General features: G+C 38.8%; 2 protein-coding genes across 6 annotated transcripts in view; both read left to right on the forward strand.

Moving 5' to 3' along the window:
- Window positions 1-8776, forward strand: part of LOC107590557 (dnaJ homolog subfamily C member 7-like) — a 12265-nt gene extending 3489 nt beyond the window's left edge. For 2 of the 5 annotated variants that reach the window (XM_016279374.1, XM_016279369.1), the window contains 9 exons: window positions 3673-3826; window positions 4697-4750; window positions 5057-5167; window positions 5368-5459; window positions 5537-5610; window positions 5693-5839; window positions 5999-6148; window positions 6336-6407; window positions 7673-8776. In XM_016279374.1, coding sequence (XP_016134860.1) covers window positions 3673-3826; window positions 4697-4750; window positions 5057-5167; window positions 5368-5459; window positions 5537-5610; window positions 5693-5839; window positions 5999-6148; window positions 6336-6407; window positions 7673-7710 — 892 coding nt within the window. In that variant the 3' untranslated portion in view covers window positions 7711-8776. Of the gene's footprint in view, window positions 1-3672; window positions 3827-4696; window positions 4862-5056; window positions 5168-5367; window positions 5460-5536; window positions 5611-5692; window positions 5840-5998; window positions 6149-6335; window positions 6408-7672 lie in introns of all 5 variants that reach the window. The other 3 variants (XM_016279372.1, XM_016279373.1, XM_016279370.1) reach the window with 3 other exon arrangements.
- A 775-nt stretch (window positions 8777-9551) lies between these two features.
- LOC107590606 (tetratricopeptide repeat protein 25) lies at window positions 9552-16469 on the forward strand. Its single transcript, XM_016279466.1, has 12 exons — window positions 9552-9705; window positions 9825-9956; window positions 11478-11631; window positions 11753-11814; window positions 11967-12114; window positions 12214-12438; window positions 13396-13524; window positions 13615-13693; window positions 13796-13882; window positions 13985-14181; window positions 14449-14549; window positions 16262-16469. The coding sequence occupies exons 1-12, from the start codon at window positions 9574-9576 to the stop codon at window positions 16295-16297; spliced, it is 1482 nt and encodes a 493-aa protein (XP_016134952.1). The 5' UTR covers window positions 9552-9573; the 3' UTR covers window positions 16298-16469.
- The last annotated feature ends 1307 nt before the right edge of the window (window positions 16470-17776 follow it).

Consider the following 17776-nt stretch of genomic DNA (forward strand, 5'->3'; position numbering starts at 1 on the left):
CTTTCACCGTGGACGAAGCGGAGTCCAGCCCGGGGTCGTCACATGTGGTTGCCGCTCCTTCGTCGAATCCGCCGGGCGCGCCGTTCCCGACCCCGCCGCCTCTGCTCACTCTAGCCCAGCCTCAGCTCATTCTCTCCCCCTGGCCTCAGCTCACGCTAAGCCGCGGCTTCTGCTCACGCTAGGCCGCCGTGTTTTTCGTTGTGAAAGCGAAACTACTTTATTTGGTCTTCCAAAAGAGTTTTTGTTTTTGTTTTTTTTACTTTAAACCGCATAAACGCATTTCATTACACCAAATACACGAGATAATGTTATTTTTATCAGCATCATATGACCCCTTTAAAATAATTTTGCTGTTATTAACCTTTTTTTTTTTTTTTGCCATTATCTGACCTACAAAACATATGTAAATGCTGTTCTTTTGAACGTTTTTTTTTTCACCAGTCTTGGGGAAAAATGTATCGCTGCATTGGATCATAAAGGATCATGTGACATTGAAGACTGAAGTGATGGCTGCTCAAAATTCAACTGCCATCACAATTACACGTTTTAAAATTACATTTGAAGTCACTGAATTTGCCCGCACACTGAATTTTTTTTCCAATCAGACCGGAATAAGTCTCTCAAATTTAGTTTTTATTATCCACATCATGAGCGCTGAAATGTCTGTTTTTAATACACTTTGCACTTTTGTCACTTTTTTCACTTTTGCATATGGATAATAAAAAATAAAATCTTTTTATTTTATTTTTTTTAAGACCTTTTTTTTTGGTCTGATTGGAACACCTGAGAACTCATTGTTCTTTTTTTTTTTTTTTTAGCGCGCACAATTCCTGTTTGATAAAAATGACATTTTAAAACACATTAAAATCGATAAGTTCGTTTACATTGTTATAATATTTCATAATATTACTTTTTATTGTATTTTCATTCGTACAAATGCAGCCTTGGTGAGCATAAAAGACTAGGTGTAACGGTAGGGCTGTGTATCACCAGCAAAGTCATGATACGTATCACGATACAGGACTACACTAAATTTCACCTCAGAAGAATTTAGTAAAACAGCTGTTTTTGTAACACTGCATACTATAGGGCCATTGCTAACTATTGGCAAAGCAGGCAGCTGACCTCTGCATTATGAAGGGCCTCCATAACTGTATCACAGTACAATATAGGTAATGGCATACGTTTCATGTTTACATTGGGCACTCCCCACCAGGTACAATATGGATCCATATCCAACTCCTCCCACCTTACATATACCTAAACCTACCCGTCTCCACCCCCTGATCCCTAAACCCACCCATCGCCACCCCTAAACCTACCATCTCCACCCCCTAGATGTGGATCCAGTGAGGGGCTACTGGATATCCATATTGCGCAAGTGGGAAGCTCTGTTTTGGGGCTTACGTCTCTTTATATCAGGCAACCACTCGCTGACAGCAGGTGGCGCTTATGGAAAAGCCGAATTAGAGCTGTTTCCTGTAACCTCCGTGGACAAAGTAGTATTGCGATTTAAGAACACTTCCTTTAGGTATTACATGGAGCGAAGATGAAAACAAAATGCCATTTGATTCATTTCTGAAGACAGTCAGAACCTTCAGAGTTACATTCATATAATTAATTCATTCATATATTCATTTGTATAATTCCCTTATCACTCTTTTAAAACCTCCCAGCTTTTCTGCCCTTTTTTCACTCAAAACTAAACTACTGTGCGTGTTGTGCGCACGTGAGACTGTTACTTAAAACTGTGCTTTATGCTGGACAGTATTTATTTACCGCGAGTTGTTCAAATCGTGGTAATCTAATACGGTTTTAATGATAATTAAGAGATGAAAGAAGATTAAGACATCTCTAACGGGTAAACTAAAATATAATGAGTATATAGTCTAATATTTCGCGAAATGCTCTTCTTTACACTTTATTTCTCTAGCGAATAATGGCCTGTGTACACTGCTGACTTCCTGAGGTAAATGAAATGCTACGTGGCATTTTGTTTACAACCTGTTTTATTGACTTCTGCAGTTGAAACACTGATTGAGCGATTACATGAGGCATGAGATGTTCATTCATGCTTATTTTGCGTTAAAACTAGTAGTGAAGAGGAAGGGATGATTGCGCTCCGCACTGCCGTTTGAGCTGAGGCGTTTATACTGCGATCTGTTGCCACATCAAAGAGCATCAAAACAACATTTATTGTTTGAATTTCCTGAAAAAATTGACATAATTTGAAAGATGAGACTTTTTCTAATCCAAAGTAACAATATATAAAACTGGAAGTTTCCAATGAATTCCACTCGTGCAGTGCTTAAAACAATGCTGTTTTTGTTCGGTACACATGCGTACCGAACCAAAATACGTGTACCATTACTCCTATAAGAGACATGAAAAAATCTTGACCCCAAACTGGTAATGTATGTGTGGAAAATGTCTCTTAAAGAGGTGGTTGACTGTTTTTTTTTTTATAGGCTTGATTGTGTTTATGGGGTGCAGTCTAACATGTGTTAATGCTTTGTTTGTTAAACACATTATTTTTCACATAATTTACCTTTATTCCACACCTCTCTGTCCCTTCTCCTCTAAACGCGCTGATCATTTCCTGCTTTTATGAAGCCCCTCCCTCAGAAATACATGATGGGCTCTAATTGATTAGCTGGCCCAGTGTGTTGTGATTGGCTAAACCGCCTCTAGCGCGCGTCTAAACGCCCCGCCCCTCAACATGGCGGCATGTGCTCCGGTTGTATTGTAAACAATGACGTCGTCTATATTGCTTATCAATTTGAGCCCGATTGAGAAGCAGAGGATATTAGTGAAGAGGATCGCGCAGAGCCTGTGCAAGCACGACTTTTAATGGTAGGCCTAAGATTTTTGTTTGTTGTCTCATACTTCTAGATACGCTGGTATTTGTAGGGTTTTATTCTGATTAAAGCTTTAATACAGCACGGCAACCGCACGCGTGTCAATGTATAACTCTTCTCATAACTATAGTATGTGAAAATAAGTGTATTCACTGAGCTGATGATCTGAATGAGAGAGAGAGAGAGAGATGCAGAGCAGGGCGAGGCCAGGAACCGTATTAAGACCCGCTGCTTTTGAACATTGATTTTGAAACTTGTGAATCCATTAGAATCGTTAGAAGACAGAATCGCGATTCATATATGAATAGATTTTTACGTGCACCCCTAGTTTTCTCTTCCTCTTCTCTACAGCAGCGGAGCATGGACTCGTCCCCTTTGCTGTGTGTTCCCGGAGGCGGGGTTTATGTAAAATTCTGGGTTCTTGACGTAACGGACCTGGGAAGTAACTCATTGTAGTCCCTTACCAGTTGTTTTTGTAGGCATTGAACTGACAGAATTTTAAAAGACGATATCTCCGTTTGCATTGAACTTTCAGCTTTGTAACTTTGCAGATATTGTTTGATCAAACAGCAACATTACACGCTAACTAACATTAAAAAAGTTAAATCACAATCAACCACCCCTTTAATGTTTATTATTATACTGATGCCTTGGCCAAGCTGCTTGCTCAGCCAAACAGAAGTCTAAAATTTCAGGCTGCACATTTTCTATATATTATTGACATTATATCTGTTTTTATCGTCCATTGAAAAATCCATATCAGTTAACCACTAATGTATACTTTCTATCTCACTCTTGCTTTTTGCATCTTCAGTGACATATTGCGGATGGATTCCACCAACGGCGATGCCCTGTATGTGCGGGGATTATGTCTGTACTACGAGGACTGCATTGATAAGGCTGTGCAGTTTTTCGTTCAAGCGCTGCGCATGGCACCAGACCATGAGAAGGCCCGTTTGGCCTGCAGAGTAAGTGTAATTGATTGCATTATAAGTATTCAGATTAAAGGTGTAGTTGACCCAAAATTGAAAATTTGCAGAAATGTTACTCGCCCTCAGGCCATACAAGATGTAGAACAGTTTGTCTTTATTGTAACAGATTTGGAGAAATTTAGCTTTACATCACTTGCTCACCAGCGAGTCCTCTGCAGTGAATGGGTGCCGTCAGAATGAGAGCTCAAATATCTGGGAAAAAAAATCACAAGCAATCCACGCTATTTCTGTTTATCAGTGAAGCGACATGCTGTGTTTGTAAGAAACAAATCCATCATTAATACATTTCAACTTTAAAACCGTTGCTTCTGGCCAAAATATAAGTCCATGATAATGCTTCCTCCAGTGGAAAAAGTCCATCCCCTGTTGTCCTCTCACATCAACATCCATCGACATATTGCTTCAGAACTGTGTTGGACCGTTTTTACTTGTAAATTCTGTTTGATCTGTGCATATTTCACTTCTCATTCAGATGACTATCACTGGAGAAAGCAATTTTATGGATGGCAGACTCGTATTTTAGCCTGAAGCAACAGTTTGAAGTTAATAACGTTTTAATGTTAAATTACAAGCATGCAGATTTGTGTTTAGCAAGCTATTAATTGATTGACCGTGTGCATTACTTGTGGATTATTGTGATGTTTTTATCAGCTGTTTGAACTCTCATTCTGATGGCCGAGCAAATGCTGCAATGCTAAATTTCTTCAAATCTGTTCCGGTGAAGAAATAAACTCACCTCCATCTTGGATGGCCTGAGGATGAGTACATTTTCAGCAAATTGAATGATTCTTTTCAATTGTTTTAGTACGGTCTCTGTGAAATGTCTTCATTGTTTCTCTGTTATAGAATGCTAAAGCCCTAAAGGCGAAGAAAGAGGAAGGGAACAAAGCATTTAAAGAGGGCAGCTTTGAAGAAGCATATGACCTCTACTCGGAGGCCCTGACCATCGACCCAAACAACATCAAAACCAACGCCAAGCTGTACTGTAACCGAGCCACCGTCGGATCCAAGGTCCGCCCTTGATATACTCCTTGTTTTGGCATTATACTTTCGTAGACATTTTGTTTCAATGCATTATCAGTATTGGAGTGCCCCACAAGGACAAATAGTAGACCCTTTGCCCGCTCTGAAGCTGGGTCACGTGTGTCTGTCTCATTTTGGTCATTGTTTGGCACTAACACATGATGAAACAAAGCATTTAAAGAGGGCAGCTTTGAAGAAGCATATGACCTCTACTCGGAGGCCCTGACCATCGACCCAAACAACATCAAAACCAACGCCAAGCTGTACTGTAACCGAGCCACCGTCGGATCCAAGGTCCGCCCTTGATATACTCCTTGTTTTGGCGTTATACTTTCGTAGACATTTTGTTTCAATGCATTATCAGTATTGGAGTGCCCCACAAGGACAAATAGTAGACCCTTTGCCCGCTCTGAAGCTGGGTCACGTGTGTCTGTCTCATTTTGGTCATTGTTTGGCACTAACACATGATGTTTCTCTCTCTTCTGTGTCTTCAGTTAAACAAACTGGAGCAGGCCATTGAGGACTGCACAAAGGCTATTAAACTGGATGAGACCTATATTAAAGCTTATTTGAGAAGAGCCCAATGGTACGTTTGTGTTTCTACACACTTTAAACATAATTGAAACTTTATTTGTTGTTTAACCTGTGCATTTTAACCTGTAGTTACATGGACACAGAGCAGTATGAAGAGGCTGTCAGAGACTATGAGAAGGTTTATCAAACAGAGAAGACTAAAGGTGTGTTCATCTTGAATGTGCATTAAACTCTTTAATTTCCCTTAAAGATGTGCCAAATCTCATTTAATCTGTGGCGTTTCAGAGCATAAGAACTTGTTGAAGAATGCTCAGTTAGAGCTGAAGAAAAGTAAGAGGAAAGATTATTACAAGGTCCTTGGTGTGGATAAAAACGCTACTGAAGATGAAATCAAGAAGGCCTACCGTAAACGAGCCCTGATGCACCACCCAGGTATGTATTTCTTTGAAAGAATCACAACATTTTCTCTGTACACGGTCTACATTTGTGAATTCCTCTTCTGTAGACAGCACTGGGATCACCAGCATGTAAGAAAGTCCTCAGTTTTTTTTTTCTGATTCTCTAACACGTTCTCTCTTATGTTTTTCTCAGACCGACACAGCGGAGCGAGTGCTGAAGTGCAGAAAGAGGAAGAGAAGAAGTTTAAGGAGGTGGGCGAGGCCTTCACAGTGCTCTCTGACCCCAAGAAGAAGTCCCGCTATGACAGCGGCCACGACCTGGAGGATGACGACATGAATATGGGTCTGTCGTCTTCACGCATTCAGCCTCTTTTTAGTTCTCTTTCGGTCAACACCATTTTATTCTGGAATATGGGTTTCATTAATCTGAATGTTTTGTGCTTTGTTTATTACTTGGTACAATCAAATAAATTGTATTCGATTTACGGAGGATGGCTAATGATTTTGTTTCTTTTTATTTGCTTTTTCAGACTTCGATGCCAATAACATCTTCAAAGCTTTCTTTGGTGGCCCTGGTGGGTTTAGTTTCGAAGGTAATTCATGTAAGGCAGACCTTTTATTTACTTCTCATAATCATTTGTTAATCCCATGTTCAGACTGTACAATAAACCATTGAATGAACCGTACTGTTGTAAAGTTTGGGGTTCGTTCACCAAGGAAGCAGTTATTTGATCAGAAATACAGTAAAAACAGTAATATTGTGAAATATTACTATTTAAAATAACACCATTTCTATTTTGAATGTTAAAATGTAGTTTATTCCTGTGATGCAAAGCTGAATTTTCAGCATCATTACTCCAGTCTTCAGTGTCACATGATCCTTCAGAAATCATTCTAATATACTGATTTGCTGCTCAAGAACAAATTAATGATGAAAAGTTGCACTGCTTAATATTTTTATGGAAACTGTGATGCTTTTATTCACAATTCTTTGAACAAAGTTTAAAAGAACAGCATTTATTTAAAATAGAAATCTTTTGTTACATTATAAATGTCCTTACTGTCACTTTTGATCAGTTATTACAGTGGTTCCCAACCCTGCTCCTGGAGGCACCCCAACACTGCACGTCTCCTTAATCAAACACACCTGATTCAGGTCATCAGCTCATTAGTAGAGACTTCAAGACCTGAAATTGGTGCATCAGAGAAAGGAGACATGCAAAATGTGCAGTGTTGGTGTCACATGATCCTTCAGAAATCATTCTAATATACTGATTTGCTGCTCAAGAACACAAATTAATGATGAAAAGTTGCACTGCTTAATATTTTTATGGAAACTGTGATGCTTTTATTCACGATTCTTTGAACAAAGTTTAAAAGAACAGCATTTATTTAAAATAGAAATCTTTTGTTACATTATAAATGTCCTTACTGTCACTTTTGATCAGTTATTACAGTGGTTCCCAACCCTGCTCCTGGAGGCACCCCAACACTGCACGTCTCCTTAATCAAACACACCTGATTCAGGTCATCAGCTCATTAGTAGAGACTTCAAGACCTGAAATTGGTGCATCAGAGAAAGGAGACATGCAAAATGTGCAGTGTTGGGGTGCCTCCAGGACCAGGGTTGGGAACCACGGAGTTAATACATCCTTGTTGAATAAAAGCATTAATTTCTTTCAAAATGATCTTACTGAACCCAAACTTTTAATTGTATGTCATAAAATTATAGTCTTATAGCTGTTGTGATGATGTAGCTCATTTGTGGTTCATAATATTCTCTTCAGTTCTAATTTTTGTATTTTCAGTGTCACTCAATTTGTTCCCGTCTTTTTAATTTTTAATTTTTTTTTCTTTTGTACTGCAGCATCTGGACCTGGAAATTTCTTCTTCCAGTTTGGCTAGCTTGGCAACTTTCAGCATGTATGCAGTAGTTTCACAACCTCTGAATTCCCCTGAACCGGACTACTCTCCTCCATCCCTGCTCTCTGATGTACTACACTCTGGTGTAACGGGCTTTCGGACCCCACAGTTGGACCTGCGTCTGTGCCCATTGACTTGTTTTACTGCATACGCGCAAAGACAACAACGACAGGGGCATGACCATTCTGTACCAGAAAAACAACACGATGCATTGCACACATCTATTTCTGATCAGTGTCCTTTTTGGCCCATGTTATTCCAGCTTTAGTTGTATTGTTCTGCAAAGGGGTTTTTTTGTTTTGTCTTGTTTTTTTAATCCACTTTATCGATTGTACCCTGAATGCATAATTTTTACTTTTTTTTTGTTTGTTTGTTTGTTTTTTAACACTTTCAAAAGCTTCAGCTACAAATTGAGTTGATGTTTGGGGAAACATAAGTGCTACATGCAAATCTGCTGTTTCTCTCTGACACTGATTAGGAGTACTTAATACTTTAAATACTCTAATATCCTATCAGCCCATAGACAGCCCCTCTTATTACTGATCGTAAAATGGTCCACATCATACAAATTAGTACAGAATCCGGGTTAGCACAGAAATTCATTACTGCTATTGCCGTATAGATTAAGCATGTACAGAATCAGAATTCACACAGATATTATATTTATGCAACATTGCGAACCATTTTAAAGACCTCCGCAAACTATTATGTGAATGCAGCGCCTCATGCCAAATCTCACTTTAAGAATAACGCTGTTTCTGGATTTCGGCACGCAAGTGGATTGTTCGACTACTGCATACAAAGGTTCAGAGAGAGAGAGAGAGTTCAAGCACCTGTTGTCCATGTTCCCTCTCTGTATGATTCATTTGTTAATGTTGCCATTCAACCCCTTGCTGCATTGTACATTTTACTGGAATGTAAAGTGTTTCTTTGTGTTGATAGTTCATGACTGTTTAATTTTTTTAACTACGAAAAACACTCACTTTTTTGATATGTATATTTATTGTAAGTTCATTGGATGTGAGCTTTGGATGGATGATCTTTCAATACACCTAGGATCTACACTCTTACAAGTTAAACCCAGGGAAGAGACTATGTTGGCCAGCACGCTTATTAACTTCTGAATTAAAGAGCCTCCAGAGGGAGTGTTGTCAGAAGAACTGATTGATTTGTTGACTTGATATCATTGACTCCACAGTGTGTGTAATATGGATCTATGTAAATTGCAGGCATGATCAGTGAGCCATGTTTGGTGATCGCTGAAGATTCGTTGTGCTCCAGCATTCTCTTGCTGTCTTTGACTTGACCGTGTACACAGTTAGGAAATGTGCGTTTTAAGCATTTGTCTGGAGTCTGTTCATGTTGCTCATCTTGAAAGATCTTCAGTGTATTCAAAAGACAATGTCCATGCTGACTTTGCTCACTCCGCTGGAACAGTCTTGACTGTGGACCGTTTTTAAAAAGCCATGTAAATAAAGGAAGCCTCTTTCTGTTTTCCCCTTCACCAAATACTTATCTTTCTGTCTCTTCAAATACATACTTTTTTAGATTAGTTTGCATCACCAGGCATGCTCACATTCTTGCTCTATTGATAAAAAAAAAGGTTAAGAACCGTTTGCTGCAGAAAATATGATTTTAGAATATATTTTATATTTTGGAAATTAAAAATATGTATGTTACGCCTAGCATTTAAGATGGAACAATCAAAGGTCCTCTCACGGTTCATTGGCCGCTCCGGGTTTTGTTATTATTCGCGTTGCTAAGATACATAACATTACAGCGGGCGACACTGTCCCGGTCTTCTTTTATTGATGTACGGACTGAAAGGTTTTGATATAATTTTGTATGACTACGAATAAAATGTACGATAACGAGGAAGGTCAAGGGCCGAAGAGTACCTTTAGCACCTATGTAGCTGAAGGCGACCAGCTGTTTCAGAAGGGAGAGTACGTCAAAGCTGTTGAGAGCTTTTCCACGGTAAGCTAATAAATATAACTGGGGATTTTGCAAAATACATTTTAAATTTCTCACACGAAGACGAAATTAAACCGAGTTCTTTGTTTCACACTTTATAAGAGTCTTCTCTTGTTCGCCAGGCTTTAAGTTTACAGCCGGATGATAAGAACTGTCTGGTCGCCAGATCCAGGTGTTATTTGAAACTAGGGGACGCAGAGAGCGCGCTGAAAGATGCTGAGACCTCACTTCAAGACAACAAATGCTTCTTCAAGGTGTGTTCATCTGCTGCTAATTTGTGTTTGATCTCCTCGTTTGGTCCAGAAGGTCCCCCAGCAGGTACAGTTTAGAGCAGGGTTCCTCAAATCTTGCCCTGGAGGTCCAATGCGCTGCAGAGTTTAGCTCCAACCCTGATCAAACTCAGCTACCTGTGATTTTCTAATGATCCTGAAGACATTGATTAGCATGCTCAGGTGTGTTTGATTAGGGTTAGAGCTAAACTCTGCAGGAAATTGGATCTCGTGGGCCAGATTTGAGGATCCCTGGTTTAGTGTCTGTATGTTTGTGTGTAATAAAACACTTGTCCTGAACGGGGCGTACTTACATAATCTGAAACCTAATCAGATGATGATTCTGGCAAAAGTAGGACACTATTTTGCCTCAAAAGTATGTGGACACTTGAAGCACACCTAAAAACTGATAAATATTATTGCATTAGGTAACTAAATATTCAACCACGTGACAGTTATGTCACAGACACGCTTTCGAATACAGTATTTTACTAAAATAATGTATAACTGATTTTGAATTAATAAACAAAATAAAGAAACTAAAGGTTTTAAGACAAAAAGGGCACATCAAACTAGTAAAATGTGAGAGAGCATCCACTAAAATCACCTAAGTAGTTGCAAACTGGCCAAGAAAAGTGAGGTTAGTTCTAGGGAAAGTAACCTTTAGATGACACTTAGCTTGGTATTTTGTTTTGTGTAATGCAATGAAATTCATTAATTTTTAAGTGTGGCTTAAGTATCCAAATACTTTTTTGGAGCTATTATAAACCCTCTAAATTATTAATGATATCCGCTCCTATCTGTAAAAATACACCTGAATTAATATATATATATATATATATATATATATATACAACATTTTAATTGATAGGAAAAGTATAAATAAAAAGTAAATAAATTGTTGTTTCGTTGTCTTTCTATTCATCAAAGAATTCTCATGGTTTCTACAAAAATATTAAGCAGCACAGCTGTTTTCAACATCGATAATAAAAAGAAATGTTTCTTGAGTAGCAAATCAGCATAATAGAATAATTTCTGAAGGATCATGTGACACTGAAGACTGGAGTAATGATACTGAAAATTCAGCTTTTTCATCACAGGAATAAAATACATTTTAAAATATATTATATATTTTTTACTGTAATAATACTTCACAATGTTCCTGTTATTACTGGATTTTTGATCAAATATATGCAGCATTGGTGAACACAAACATTTATATACATGAATTTACATTACACATCACATGAAATTAAATATTTTTACTGGGTTATTAAACCAAGAGATATTCAGATGAGTGTATATCATGTGATAGCTGTGATTTGTTAGCTGGCTTTTACCACAAAGCATGTGGTGTCATGTAGGAATTATGAAAGAACAATGTTTGGTGCCATTGTATGTTCCTCTAGGCATCCAGTCCCTTTAGTTACTGTAAACTGCTTTATATGAAAAGTTTCTTCTAACAGATAACCTATTCTCCTTCGGTCTCCATCCTGTATCCTGCAGGGTCTGTATCAGAAAGCAGAAGCCCTCTACACTATGGGCGATTTTGAGTTTGCATTGGTCTACTATCACCGAGGCAATAAGCTGCGTCCAGAGCTGCAGGAGTTTAGGCTGGGAATCCAGAAAGCTCAAGAGGCAATCGACAACTCAGTGGGCAGTAAGTCCTAAGGCACAACATGATGAGAAATGTGGAGCTCATATTTTGGTTGCAAAGCAAACAGACCTCAGTTACTTCATCAAAGATTTCAAAACCCACATCTCTCACCCCAACCCAAAAGGTCCTTCCTCTGTGAAGCTGGAAAATAAAGGAGACGTGTCTTTTTTCCACAAGTCTAATGGGGTGAGCTGGCTATTTTATCTTTTCTGTCTCTTGCTCTCTCTCGCATTATACCACCTGCCCCCATCATTCACCCTGCCACTGTTAATGCTTTACGTTTATGTTCAATTCAGTAGTTAGTAATACATATTTGTTTGTTTGATACAATCCCAAAGGTTCGTCCCAAGAATTTGAATCATTCTCATAAGAGGGAATCCAAAAAGCATGGCCGGAAGATGGACAAAAGTGAAAAAAGAGCCAAGGAACTTCTGGGAGAGCTATACAGTGACAGAGAATACTTAGAGAAACTTCTACAAGATGAGGGTGTGTGTTTCAGGTTTTTTTGTACATCTTTTTAAATGTCAGTTTGCATCTGTGAAAGTGCATGTTCTATATAAAGTATCACAATCTGCTCCAATACAGATCTTATAAAAGGTAAGATAAGAACCGGAGAGCGTGTACAAGATCTGATCGTAGGCTGTATCTCATATCTGGACACGCGGACTGCATTCTGGCAGCAGCAGAAGCCCATCTACGCTCGTCAGCGAGACAGAAAACTCATGCAACAGCAGTGGAACCGGGTTCTTCACAAGCCTCCCTCAGACCCCACTCGATACGTCCTCAACAGTCTGGAGGAGATTGACACAGGTGAACCTCTGCAGAGTTTGGGTTGGGTCAAAGTTCACAGTATAGGCTCCTAGCAGGAAAAAACCATGCACTATCGATCAAAAGTTCTGAGGTTAGAATTAGTTTTTTTATATATACTGTATATATTTGAAAAAAATAATTCTCTTATGCTCACCAAGGGCAAGGCTGCATTTATTTGATCAAAAATACAGTAAAAACAGAAATATTATTACACTTTAAAACTACCATTTTCTATTTTAATATATTTAAAAATGTAATTTATTCCTATGATGGCAAAGCTAGATTTTCAGCAGCCATTAATCCAGTCTTTAGTGTCACAAGATCCTTCAGAAATCATTCTAATAGGCTGATTTGGTGCTCAAGAAACAATAACAACGTGGAGGTAAGGGCGGGATTATGATCCTAATTATTCTCTAGGTCACCCCACAATGTTTGTGTAAGCATAACACACCCAGCTGATTATTTAAATATTTAATAGTGCTTGCTGAGGACATTTGAACAAAACCCTAAATCTAATTGCCAAACTTTGGCACATAACTGTGTACGTAATTTGTGCCATGGACATGAGCAACACATCAAATTTTGTGACTTGAGAAAAGAGATGTGCTATTACTTTTCTAAATCTGCGGTCATATTTACCATTGTCTTGCAAATTTTGGTTGTCAAAAAGTTGGTTACGCGGATTCACCACATTGACCAAAAGAAAAGCTGTTTGGTTTAAAAGTTATTTCTTTGTGAGCTGTGACTGTGAGATATCAGGTTGGCGGACAACAAAACAGACTAGAAAATTCCATAGACTTGTATTGAAGGAAAACCCCCATGTCAGAATCAGAATAATGTCTTATCAATGCTCTGGCATTACATGACTTTTGGATGGGCAAGCACTACTCTACATAATTTTCAGAAAATGTTTTGTATATTATAGGAATTTTTGAGTATTGTCTCTTCAATTAACAGCCTTGAGTGTAGGCAATACAGAAAGCGGCCTGAAGAAGGCTCGTGAACTCATGAAGGCGGTGAAGGAATGGTCTGAGGAGGTGCTGCCCAATAAGAGAGAAGTGCTTGGGAACCTGCACAGCTACATTGGTAGTCATATACTTAAATATATAATATCAATAGCAGAAAAACCAAAGATATGAAACTTTATATTAAAAGTTTCTCTTATGTTCTATGTAGGCAATGCACTGATGGATCTCGGGAATATGGACAAGGCTCTACATCAACACGAGAAGGATCTGGAGCTGGCCAAGAAAGGGTAGGCGACCATGAGAGTAGGAAAGCTACCTTTCTGAATTTCTTGGTTGGCTAGTAAACTACCAATTCATCCAGTGTGTTTGGTCTGTGCTTCGTTTCATAGCGACCTGATGGACAGTAAATCCAGGGCTCTGGACAACATTGGCCGTGTGTACGCACGGATCGGCAAGTTTCAACAAGCTATAGAAGTGTAAGTGCATTTGCTTTTAATTAATGTTGGCTTTGGTGTTGATGTACACAGAAAAATCTATTGTAATAGTCATTTGATTTTGTTCCGTGTGTGTTTGCGTAGATGGGAGGAGAAGTTGCCTCTAGCATGTGGTGGGTTAGAAAATGCCTGGTTGTTCCATGAGATCGGCCGATGTTACCTAGAGCTGAAACTCTACAGGGAAGCACGAGACTATGGCTCCCGCTCGCTCATGGCTGCAGATGAAATCAGCGATGAAAAATGGCAGCTCAATGCCAGTGTGCTCATGGCACAGGCAGAATGTGAGTAAAAAACTACATCGCCCAGAATCCCAGAAAGTGACCATGAATAATCAAATTTCCCACATCTTTCAGAATCAGTAGGAGTTAATGTGGTCGTTAGTTAACTACGTTCGCAGTGCATTTCCCTGAAAATAATTGCACACCTTAGAACAGCCACTTAGTCAGCCAAACAGATTCAAGCATTCAATGGCCCGTAGTGTAAGTATATTTAATCCATGCCATGCTGTATGATTAAATCATTTTACATCCTCTTTCTCTCTTTCACAGTGAAGCTGGGTAACTACAAGGCCTGTGTGACACACTTTGAGAGGGCACTGGACCGGGCAAAACTGCTGCAGGATGTCTCTGCCAGCGAAGCCATCCAGAAGGTCAACACAGACATTCCTATCCTGCTCTCTCACTCTCTCCCTCATCCCTCTCACCATCCATCTCGCCTGTGGCCTTTTCTATAATCCCATTCAAACTACAATCAGGCAGTTGTCATTTGCTATATAGCAGAGTAAAGAGTACCTGAAAACCATACTTGAGTAAAAGTACAGATACCTTACAGCGAAAATGACTCCATTACAAGTTACCAATTACAAAACAACTTGAGTAAAAGTCTTTATCTGATTTTGTCTTTATCTGATCAGTATCTGATTTTAACAGTACTTAGGTATTTTACTCATACTGAATCACGGCTCAAAGATGCACTAGTCCTCAACACCTAAAGAGCCGCTCACACCAAGAACGATAACTGTATTAGCGTCCACACCAGCAGATGATATCGTCGGTTTATTCTACGCGCACGCTCGTCTGCCGCTTTAAATTCTTGAGCTCATTATAGCAGGATTCATTCTGATTGGCTGTCAATATTTTTATCATTCATCAGCTGGAAAAAAATGCTCTGAAAGTGATTTCAACGATATCGTTTCTCTGTGCTTTTATAGGCGTAGCTTGACGTTTGAGTTTGGGGGGACCAAACCAAACCGGTGGATTTGGTCAGACGTACTTTTAAACAGATTTTAGTTTTTCTATAGTAAATCTACATATTCACATTCACATAGAGCAGGTGGCAAGTGCGTGAGGTTGTCATGGTAACCACATACATTGCCCACGAATTACAGCTGCGCTTCTATTTTGTCACACTAAACTTAGCAATAAACGCGTTTAAAATGCACAATAAACATGTCTATCAAAACGATCTCAAAGGAGGCTTTTATTAAGCAAATCAAGGAGTGAATTACTCCTCCAATCTTTTTAAAACAGACATGTGTTGGGCTTGATTCAAGTTAATGCACAATGAGGCGCACACTTTTTATTTAGTCTTATTGAATAGACGATAAACTGTTTATATTCTCAAATCTATTTAAAGGTTGTGTTCTGTGAAAATTAAATAACATTTGGATGTAAATGGTCGGCATAAAAGTAGTGTGCGGCTAACCCGGCTGCGTCCTGTGGATCACCTTTATCTGATTGTCCGGGTCCTGAATCATCAAGCACGGCATTAATATCTTCAGCTGAGTTTTTCGTTGTCTCCAGATTTCTCTGCAGTTCGTGTATGTTGTTAAAAACGCGGAACATCATTTTATGCCACGCAACAGGCAAGCATTACCGTTAAGTCTATTATCCACCAAAATGCAGATTTGTCACGTGACAATTCTTACGCAAATGAGATTGAGGGAGACGTTAAATTTGTTTTGATTTATTAATTTACTTACAATAACAATTTAAAATGTATTTACTTTTACGTATTCACTTTTACATGTAATATTAACTGCATTAAATAAATTTTTTACTTCATAAAGAAAACTTTATAAATAAATATTTAGTACAATTGTACAAAATAGTACAAAACCCTGAACTTCCATAAGCAGAGCAATTAGTTAGTTAGAACATGGTTTCACATTTTTTAAATACATAATATGAACAGATAATTGTAATATTAACATGCATTCATTGATCAATTTTCATTTCATTTTCTTGTATGTTATCCGATTCTTGACTATCCCATTCCTCTGATATCATATTTTTTTCATGTTGATGTTACTGTATATTAATTGATTCACTTTAATCAATTCCTCAATCTCTCGCCCTGCAGGCTCTTCGTGAAGCAAGACACAGAGTGATTCAGTAAAATGGCCCCTCTGAATAAAATGGCTGCAATCGACTCCATCCTCCTCCAAGACAAGTCAGAACTAATGCATCCTTACTAGTGGAATAAAGTTTGCCTGAGGAACATTGTGTTGGATTGCAGTCAGTGTCATTGGTGAAGGATTACTTTATGACTGCCTTTTCTGTGCTTGTTTCCATATGGATAAAAATATATTTTGCATAGTTTTACATAAATAAACTCTCAGTTTCAGAGGTATAACAAATCATGTTTTATATTTGTGATGCCGTGTCCAAGCAATGTTGCCCAGATACTGTTAATGTCTTGCAATAGACACAGACATGCAGTGACCTTCTGTTTTTTAATTCATAATCCAACCATAAAGGTTTGAATTGAAAATCATTCAAATGAGTTTAGCTTTGACCTCCAATTTTACACTCCACCTTTTGAGTCGATATTGACCTTGATTGTGTGCTCAACAGAACTGACAGAATGCTTAACGCATTACTCCCAGTTTGTGTGTGAGTATGTTTGTATGGGTTATATATCTTCTAATTATGCGAACATACCACAAACACTTGTGAGAAAGCAGCCACCCCCAACTTGCATTTGTTCTGAACTCCACTGTGATAGGCTGAAGCAGTGATTCTTAACTGCGAAACCTGTCTGTGCAATGTCAGAACACATAACCACTCAAAAATCCTGCATACTTTTCACACGTCCCTCACGGATATCAACAAGACACAGCATGAACACTCCAGCTGTTTTGCTAGGTATGCTCCTGTATAACTGGCATGTAAACATGGATTCACAAAACAGGAGGTGCCTGCGGATCCTTGCGGGTTTTACTCTTTACAAACTTCATTTTAAAACACAAACAATTTAAATTAATACTTTGATCATTTTGATTGGCATGTATTCACTATAATATTTTATGACAATCATAATTACAATAACCTTTAGGGTGACCATACGTCCACTTTTTCCCGGACATGTCCTCTTTTTGGACCTAAAAAATAGAACTCCCAAAATGTCCGGGATTTGGCTTTTGCTTTCTACAATCACCATTCATTGTGTGCGTTTTTGTATTAGAGCCCTGCGAGGGACTGTTTTCTTAATCCCGCTCCCGCTGAATTTCTGACCATTATCGCCCGCTCCTGTTCTGCTCCCGAGATGTTCTGTGTCCATTCCGCCCGCTCCCACAAACATTCTAACATTCTACATTCTCTGGTGGTGGTTCGAGATCGATTCCGAGATCACGCGCGCTCAGTGTAAAGGAAGATCAGATATGTTTCAATGAGCTCAGGATCTGTTGAGCAGCAAATCCTTCAGCATGGTCTGTCAGCCATCTCTCCTCTCAACCCGTGATCAGTCAAATCTGACTCCTATAGCTTGTGTTGGATGCAGGGATGTCAAGCCCGCGTTTTCCCCCCATGGAATTGGGCTACTTTTAAACTGTTGCCATGGGTTGATTTTTCCCCTTGGATTAAAGGTTTGAAATCT

This window comes from Sinocyclocheilus grahami, unplaced genomic scaffold (genome assembly GCF_001515645.1).
Source record: "Sinocyclocheilus grahami isolate Dianchi unplaced genomic scaffold, SAMN03320097.WGS_v1.1 scaffold130.1, whole genome shotgun sequence".
In the NCBI taxonomy this organism is placed as follows: domain Eukaryota; kingdom Metazoa; phylum Chordata; class Actinopteri; order Cypriniformes; family Cyprinidae; genus Sinocyclocheilus; species Sinocyclocheilus grahami.